Source organism: Sinocyclocheilus anshuiensis, unplaced genomic scaffold (genome assembly GCF_001515605.1).
Source record: "Sinocyclocheilus anshuiensis isolate Anshui unplaced genomic scaffold, SAMN03320099.WGS_v1.1 scaffold874, whole genome shotgun sequence".
Lineage (NCBI taxonomy): Eukaryota > Metazoa > Chordata > Actinopteri > Cypriniformes > Cyprinidae > Sinocyclocheilus > Sinocyclocheilus anshuiensis.
This window is the reverse complement of record NW_015538065.1, coordinates 655300-664805: the sequence shown is the minus strand read 5'-3', so window position 1 is coordinate 664805 and position 9506 is coordinate 655300. Positions and strand designations below refer to the sequence as shown.

Sequence of the window (9506 nt, the reverse complement as noted above, 5' to 3'; positions counted from 1 at the left end):
TTATATTATACATAAATATATTTAATATATAAATATAACATATTTTTCTTAAATATATATATACATGCATGTGTTTGTATTTATATATGCATAATAAATATACACAGTATACACACTTATATTGTGTAAACAAAAACCTTTATTCTGGATGTGATTAATCACGATTAGTCGTTTGACAGCATTAGTATTAGTTACTTACTCTGATTCATCATGTGGCTTTCTATTGTACCACCTGTATTATTAAAAAGGTTATCAGTAAATTCAGTAAATTCTAAGACAAAAAGCTGATTTTGGTAACTACTAGTTCAAGTAGATAATATATTTATATATACAATTTATTCAAAAATATGCCTTTTTACTGTGAATTTAACAGGATTTTTTTGCCGTGTACAGTACATATAGGAAGAATGGTCTGCCTGAGGCTTCACCTTAATCAGGTGACTTCCGTCATAAAAAACCACCAGCAACCGTCCATCGCAGGCAGTTGTGACCACAGGAACATCCAGAGAATCTTTCTCCATGTACAGCACCTTCCCAGAATCCACCTCTCTCACCTGGAGGCAGTGGCCCATCTGTAGCACAAGCACACTGTCATCCAGACAGAGGGTGAGAGAGTCAGCGGCCCAGTCTACTGCAGATCCATGAGTTCTCGGTAAGGACCTCACGGGTCTCGTTTGCTCATCCAGACGCCACAGATTTAGCATTCCATCACAGGAGCAGGAAATGATGTAATGCCGACCATGAGCCAGAGCTGTCACAGCACTCATATGACCTATAGTTAAATATGAGTCAGGATGTTAAGGACAGATCATTTGGCCACTATGTGATAAAGAATCTTATTTTAGAGTTCTATGCTTCGGTCATAAACCGAATATTAGAGTTATAGAGCTGTTCACTCGTGAGGTCAGTCTGTAGGCCAAAACAAAAGGCTAGTTCACCATGGGTTCCCTTTGGAGTTTTCTATGGGTTTTTTTTTTTAGAAAGACTGCTTTCAGTTTTTAGTAAAATAAGGTGTGGTTAAAAAAACACTTAAACAGACTTCTTGTTCTGCAGCATACAGTAAATTCCACACCATCAATCCTCAAACGTGAATTTTGAAACCAATGCTAACAAGACAGCTGTGTGTTTAATTCCACGTGACAGATCATTCGCCAAACCGCATAAACTCACTTCCTTCTTCTGCTTGCAGAAAGTTTACAGTAATTTTGGCACTATGAATAAAATCCATATTAGCAATCCATGCATTTGAGAATGGCAAGAAATATATTACGAAATAAAAATAAAATAAGTTAAATAAGTAAAATAAGTTAGCATTATTTATATACTATCATAGTAACTATTGGTATTATATAGCTTTTATTTTCATATTTGTAGTTTTTATCTTAATTTTAGTTTGTTTTAGTATTTTTGTTATGTCTTGTTTTCATTTCTATTTAGCTTTATTTTATTTTTATTTCAGTTTTAGATGTAATAATTTTAGTACTTAAATATTTTATTCGATTAGTTGCCAAGGCTACATTTAAATTTTTTTAATCTTCTAAAATATATATTACATTTTATTTCAGCTTTATTTCAAGTACTGAATTGAACTATTTGAATAGTTTTAGTTAACAATAACAACACTGGTGTAGAGTTTATTTTGTTATCTAAAAGCCGAACTATTACCCACTTTTTGCGTAAAGTACCAGGATGTGAGTTTATGTGCTTGTCAACTGACCTATAATTCATCGGACAACCGCTGTAGTATGTATCTGGTAACTTATCAACTTACATTTTTAAAGCATACAATAAATTCAAAATTCACTCACGAGTTATGACTGTGTGTATTTTATGTGTCTTCACGTAATGTTGACCACAGACTTTAATTTACTCATAAATCTGAAACCATCTTTCTAAAACTCCCTAGGAAATTCCCAAAGAAACCCAGTCTGACCAGTGCTACTGAGAATAATGTGTCATGTATGACTTAACGTGGCACTTAAAATACATAATTTACTAATCTAAGAATCAGAACTTGGACACAAATTAAGCCAAAATCACTGACTGAATGGTGATGCTGGGAAACGGAGCCCTCCAATGGATGTCCAGAAATTGAATACGTGTACCTGATAGGAGTGTGTGTACGAGTCCACCTGGAGGAAGCAGGCAGGTGTAGGAGGGCACGAGAACTGGTAGAGAAGATCTCTTGCACTGTGCCAACAGATCATGCAGAAAAGAGTATCGTCTTGGGTCACCTGAAACAACACGTAGATAAACATATGACTTCATGTTTGACATATATATATATATATATATATGTGTGTGTGTGTGTGTGTGTGTGTGTGTGTGTGTGTGTGTGTGTGTGTGTGTGTGTGTGTGTGTGCTGGTGCTTATGTTTGTGTGTGTACCTGAAGTAACAGGCTTGTCTTGGAAAATGATCCGCTCCAAACGGCCCAAGAGTTGAGAGGCCAGCTGGCATGGATCATTTAATAGTACAGAATGAGAAAGACACAAAACCTGACCCAACACCTTCACATCCAGAAGCTCGATGTAACACACACACACACACACACACACACACACAAACAATAAAAGCACATACACACAGGATACTCTGTCTCAGCATTTTCTGACACTTCATAAAAATACATTTAGACACTTTTTGAACTAATGTTAAAGGGATAGTTCACCCAGAAATGAAAATTCTGTCATCATTTACTCACCCTCATGTCATAGTAAAAAATATTTTGAAGAATGCTGGTAACCAAACTGGTTATCATTGACTTCCATTGTGTGTGTGTGTGTGTGTGAGTGTGTGTATATATATATATATATATATATATATATATACACACACACACACATATTTCTCAAATAATCTTCTTTTATACTTCTCATAAGAAATAAAGTCATATAGGTTTGAAACGACATGAGGGTGAGTAAATAATGACAGAATCTTTAGGTGAACTATCCCTATAATCCCCATAATATCAAAAAAATATTTTTACATTTATTTATGATAGAAATTAAAATATTTTTATTATACAATGGTATATATATATATATATATATGTAAATGTAAACAGTTTAAAATTTCTATTATATATGTATGAACAAAATATATATATATATAATAGAAATTAAAATATTTATATGTATATATGGCATGTTATTTCAAATTTTTAGACCCATAATATCAAACAGCTATTCATGCAAAACAAACTTGTTTGCTGAGCTCATAATCGTACTTCTCTGGTATGACGGCAGTTTTAAGGTCCTCCTCGACATGATAGATAGACAGACCCCACAGTTTATGCAGCAGGAACTCATAGTTAAACAGACACTGCATGAGTAAAGGAATAATCTGCTCGGAGTGGATGTAATGATACGGCAAACAGTGGAGCTTGCGCAAATTAAATTCATAGCACCTCCTTCCCTTCTCCTTCCTGATCCAGGCTAGTGGCTGAAAAACTTGGCTATTTGGGACATTCCCGTTAAAGTAATCTGCAAAGTCTGCATGCACAGCTTTTATTGAGTCTGCTGTTGGTGCGTATCGCTGCAGGACGACGCAGGCGAACTCTGTATGAGTCCAGCGCAGAACCCACGTGCCGTCACTTTCCACTTCTGTGACGTAACCCTTCAGACCATGCAGCAGTCGTGCCACAAACGCATAAGGCACTGGAGAGTATTCAGAAACGGGAATCGTCTGATGATGCAAAACCGCCATCTCACGTGTGATATGATCATCACGCCCCAAAAGCACCAAAAGCTCCTCCTCGGTCACACCAGAACAGGACAGTGATATGAGTAAAGCAGTGCGTCGCACCAAACATGGCCCATGCTCTCGCTCCAAACTAACAAGGATGCTCACGAAAAGTTTATTCGGATCCGTAGGGAGGTTGAGACTCTCTTTTGGTGTAAAGGAGCTCCATTTCCTGGTCTCAGCATAGGCTAAATTGAGGTAGAGAGGGGATGGACAGGAAAGACAGGACTGGAATAAAAGGCTCCACTGGTTTTCAGTCAGCTGGCGAAAATCTGATGCTAGTCTTGACACCAGTCCTGAAGTGATATCCTTACGGTTAAGGGCCGGTAGGGACAGGACAGTGACCTTAACTTGGGACTGAAAAAAAAGAAAGGCAAGAAACTGACTGCCCTCAAAAAACAATCATTGCTCTGATCATTATTTGCACTATATTTTTTATATTATTAATTTTAAATAAAATAACATATAAAATAAGTCAAAGTCAAGTTTATTTATAAAGCGCTTTTAAAAACGAGTGTTTATCAAAGTGCTGTACAAGCATACTCAATTTAACACAATAGACACACAAAAACATAAGACCAAAACCAATCATAAAAACCTGCTCTCATATGGTGTTAAATGCCAAAGAGTACAGTTGAGTTTTAAAATATAAAATAACATTTAAATTTAATAAAATAAAATAACATAAAATATAAAAATATATAATATAAATATATATAATAAAAATATATAATAAATATATAAAATATTTAACATTTATAGTGCACCAGACTGGGCCTTATTCAGAACTATATTACCGATCAAAAGTTTGGTTTTTTTTTTTTTTGAAAGAATTTAAAAGTTTTATTCATCAAGGACCCATTAAATTCATACGAAGTGACAGCAAAGGCATTAATTATGTTACAAAATTTTTCTGTTACAAAAGACACTATTACAAAGTGTATATAAACAAAACAGTGTTTAAAAAAATAATGCTGTTCTTTTTCACTTTCTATTCATCAAAGAATCATAAAAAAACATGTATCACAGTTTTCACAAAAATATTACACAGCAAAACTGCTTTTAACTGATTAAAAACAACAAATGTTTCTGAGCACCAAATCAGCCAATCAGAATGATGTCTGAAGGATCATGTGACACTGAAGACTGGAGTAATGATGCTAAAAATTCAGCTTTGCCATCACAGGAATAAATGAATTAAATTGTTACATTTTAAAATATAATGAAAGAGTATATTTTATTGTATAAGAGTAACAATTCTTATAAACTGAATAAAATATTTCGCAATTTTACTGTATTTTTTAGTGAGCCTTAGTGAGCATAAGAGACTTTCAAACAACCCCAAACTTTTGAATGGTAGTGTAAATTCTCTATGACCCATCTGCTTACCTGTAGAATATGAGCACATTTAGACTGCGTGCCGGTAGACAGGACAGTGACGACGTTTGGCAGTAAAGCATTACTAAGCCAGGAAAGGTCAGCCTCATGTTCCTCACTCAGATTATCCAGACCATCCAGCACCAGGGTCAAGGGCCGGTCTTCTGTCACCAGGCCCAATAATGAGCACAGCTCACTAGACAACTCTGACAGTGACTGTGAGGAAAAAAAATAGACTGTATTTCATAGTGCAACACTATCTGTGAGACAGTCAAGCAATCTCACAATATCGTGTATCCAATACGGTGTAAAAGACCTTATGAATATTTGATTGATCTTTAAAGTGTTTATGCACCTCAGATATCTCTGTTTTGAGGTTATAGATGTTGGCTAACTGCAGACACAGGGTCTGGAGGAGCAGACGTGCGTTTCTGCTGGCGGATGTCAGACCTACAAAGCAGATCAGCACTTTGGCATCCCTAAGAATTAAACAGAATTACAGATTAAACACCAAATCAGCATATTAAAATGATTTCTGAAGGATCATGTGACACTGAGGACTAGAGTAATGCCATCACAGGAATAAATTACATTTTAAAATATATTAAAATGGAAAAGTTATTTTAAATGACCATTTTTTGTATTTTTGATCAAATAAATGCAAGATATTTCTTAAAAATTCTTCTTTAAATGTTTTAAATTCATGTTTCCTTTGTTAGCCTACCCAGGTATCCAGCTAGGTATGAGTTGTGCCAGTTTGGCAAGTGTCGTGCTCTTTCCAGACCCCGGCTCCCCCAGTAACAGCACAGCATTCTGGGAAGACACCGATGCTTCAAGTGCACGCTTCATTTCCATCAGAAAGTCCTGCCTGAATGCATAGCCCTGTGCTCTAACAAGGAAAAAGAAAGAACATTTATGTTCAATTCAAACTAGTCAAATAAAACTGAACCATGGTAGAATCTGTGACTCACAGTGTTTTCCCAAATCTGACATGACGGCGAATCTCTTCTTCAACTCGGAGTCTGGAAACCTCCTTCCTCTGCATGTCGAAGGAGCCTTTAGCCTGACGGACCTGCATAAGTCTGAAGCAACACTTTGAGAAGAACTTGACAGACAGTGATAAAGTGAGATGAAGAACAGAAGGACGAATGTGTCATCTTACTTGTTGAGGGATGCAGTGACAGTGCGCTGGAAGTGTGAGCAGAGCCGTTCCACATAAAACTGATGAGATCTGTTGTGTTTGGCACTCAGACCCTTCCTTCCCCAGCTGACGTTTGTCTCGTGGATATTAGTGTGTCTCAGCTTGAAAATAATTCAAATGCAAGATTTAATGAATCGTTTTAACAACACTCAATACACATTTCGATTTCCATAAGGCAGAAGGACTATGCAGTACAATCATGATATTTTTTAAATATATCTCTGAGAGGATAATGTAACTTATTCCTGTGATGCAAAGCTGAATTTTCACTCTAATATGCTGATTTGGTGCTCAAGACACATTTATTATTATCAATGTTGAAAACAAATTTCTGCTTAATATTTTTGTAGAAACTGATAATTATTCTTTGATGAATAGGAAGTTCAAAAACAGCATTTACTGTATTTGAAATAGAAATCTTTCTAACATTATAAATGTATTTACTGTCACTTTTGATCAATTTAATTCATCTTTGATTAATAGATGTATTAATTTATTTTAACAAATCTTATTGGCCCCCGATATTTGAACAGTACCGTGGCTAGCTAGAGATATCTAGATAGAGAGATACCGACCTTGAGGTGAATGTTGCGTATGAAGCACTGCTGAGCTTGATGCAAGGTTTGATTGATTTCAGATCTTCCTTTGTGCAGGTCTATAAACTGTGGTGCGTATTCATTTTTCAGATTGTACAGAAGGTCAGTGATGATCCTCTTATAGCAGTGACTGTACTCCTCCGGAGGCTGCTTTCCTCCAAGACCCTGTTCCACTTCCCAGTCCAACACTGAAACATGCGCAACATTTGGCTTTGTGATTCAACTAGGCTTCCAAGTAAGTCAAGTGCACATGTATTCTACATCTGTGATTGACACAAAACTTCCTTATGACAGCAAAACTCATGCCTGTTTTAAGCAGATGGCAGGTGGCTTCTTCTCCAATGGCCTCAGGTCCAGATCGCCACAGCACGTTCCACAGTTTCACACAGGAAGAGCGCCACACCTTCCTTCCCAGCTTCCTGCGATGCCCATCCCGACTGAGGTAGTCAGGGTGATGTGTGCTAATATGAAATGAACAAAAAAGCATCTGAATGAAAATCAAAAGCATTTGAATTCAATTAAAGGGATAAATCAGAAAGGACCAACACTTATTTTAATTGGCCAAGTGGACACAGTTGTCAAACCAATACAAAATACTTTTAAAAAGCCCAAATACTGGCTGATTATCACTTTCTTTATGGATGCAAAAAAAAAAGACATTTTTCAAAAGATCTTTTATGTTCCACGAAAGAAAGACAGCCATACAGGAATGACACAAGAGTGATTAAATGATGAAAGAATTGTATTATTTGGGTGAAATATTCCTTTATGAAACCAGAGGAATGTGTTCCAGCTACTAGAACTATGTTGGTTTAAGACCTCTAATTCTAACAACTCTTAAGCATAACAGCTGCAACCATTCAAGTTATATTGTGTCTGCCATCTCTGCCATGGGAACCAAACAAGAGAGTTGAATATGAAAAGCTCAGTAACAATAGCAGCAATTACTCCATTGTTTTCAACTCGTTTAACAAGTAGTTGCTGGTTCATAGATATTGATATATACTCAGTGTTGTTATACTGATATATACTCGTGCTGTTCATATTCTATAAATGGAAATGGAACTGATGAAAAGATATGTTTTACTATTTTACTCACAAGAAATAGACCTTAGTCAGGTTAGACGCAATATTGAATTCAATGCGGAAGAAAATGAGGCTGTGAGGGACAGACTTATGTTCTTTACAATGGCAAGCACCGTATAAAGGTCCTAGATCATGTCATTTTCGCCACTCACAAATTTCAAACTATTTTATGGACTTTTGTCTACTGAAAGTTTTTTTTTTTCAGGAAGACTTTTCCTCAGCTGAACAACCGGTGTGTTGTTAAACAACAGTACAATGCATTGAACACACCGTACTTCTATCCCTCACAGCCTCGATTCCATTCCTGTGAAAAATTAAATATGGCACTTCCCTGACTAAGGTGTATTCTCAGAGGAAAACATACAGTTGCCAGAGTAAAAAATGTTGCTTATTATGTGATACGCAGATTTACGTCACTAAAGCATGCACTCACCTGACTGAAAGTAAACGGTACACAGCAGGAATTGTGTTTTTATCCAGCTTATACCATGTCTGCAAGAGAGTCAAATCCTGGTCGTAGTCCATCCAGCTCCTGGCTAGCTGTATCTCGTCTCCATCTGACGTGGAACTGCTGGAGATGGAGTTCTCGCTCATGACGGCAGAACTTTGCGAAGGCTCCTTCTCTGACAAACGGGGTTCCTTCTCCGGAGTAAAACTCCCACTGTCACCGGTGTCTATACTGAGCTGTGACTCGTCTGCCATGTCTGACTGCCTCCTAGACAGCTTCTTCTTGCTTCTCTCCACAAATTTTAAAATAGCTTCAAAATCTGCTAGAGGAATCGTATTCGGCAGTGACCGTATCTCATGCTTCTGTCCAGTGAACACCTACAAGAAAGGGAAAAAGTCTATGGCTTAAATATTGATAAAAATACTACAATTTTCTCCCCATGAGACTCTCTTGGAAGGTAAATGATCTGTGTGCAACTAAACCTACAATAAAAGTTGGCCCCTCAGTCTCCTGACAACGTTTAAGTGTCTCCATGTGCATCTCTGCCAAATCATGATTGTCCGAAACAGGATCTCCGACTCCTGAACGCAGGTCTATCATCCTGAAATCATATCCTCTCTGCTTACAGTGTAGATACAGCCGCGGATACACACTCTCCATCAGTGCACTGCGCTCTGGGACGGTGTCTACACACACAACATATGTCAAGTATAGCTAAATTCAAGTTTGAGGTCAGTAAGATTTTTTTTAAAGAAATTAAAGTGTTATTAAACTAGGAAACATTAAATTAATCAAAAGTGACAGAAATGAATTATCTAGATGGTGTCACACTAAAGACTGAAAATTCAGCTTTGTCATCACGGGAACAAATTACGTTTTAAAATATATTCAAAGAGCAAACAGTTATTTTTATATAGTAATAATATTTTACAATATTATAAAACTTGGTCGGGCATAAAATCCTTCAAAAACATTAAAAATATTAAACTTTTGAACTATATGTGTGTGTGTGTGTGTGTGTGTGTGTGTGTGTGTGTGTGTTTCAATTATCTAGCA

General features: G+C 36.5%; 1 protein-coding gene across 1 annotated transcript in view; it reads right to left on the bottom strand.

Moving 5' to 3' along the window:
- Positions 1–9506, bottom strand: part of LOC107683518 (uncharacterized) — a 20820-nt gene that overhangs the window by 8633 nt on the left and 2681 nt on the right. Inside the window, exons 7-19 of the mRNA XM_016479574.1 lie at positions 8937–9136; positions 8436–8827; positions 7223–7377; positions 6896–7104; positions 6282–6421; positions 6091–6201; positions 5844–6008; positions 5475–5598; positions 5132–5335; positions 3203–4099; positions 2388–2523; positions 2106–2234; positions 429–772 (exon numbers count right to left, since the gene is read on the bottom strand). Coding sequence (XP_016335060.1) covers positions 429–772; positions 2106–2234; positions 2388–2523; positions 3203–4099; positions 5132–5335; positions 5475–5598; positions 5844–6008; positions 6091–6201; positions 6282–6421; positions 6896–7104; positions 7223–7377; positions 8436–8827; positions 8937–9136 — 3206 coding nt within the window. The remainder of the gene's footprint in view (positions 1–428; positions 773–2105; positions 2235–2387; positions 2524–3202; positions 4100–5131; positions 5336–5474; positions 5599–5843; positions 6009–6090; positions 6202–6281; positions 6422–6895; positions 7105–7222; positions 7378–8435; positions 8828–8936; positions 9137–9506) is intronic.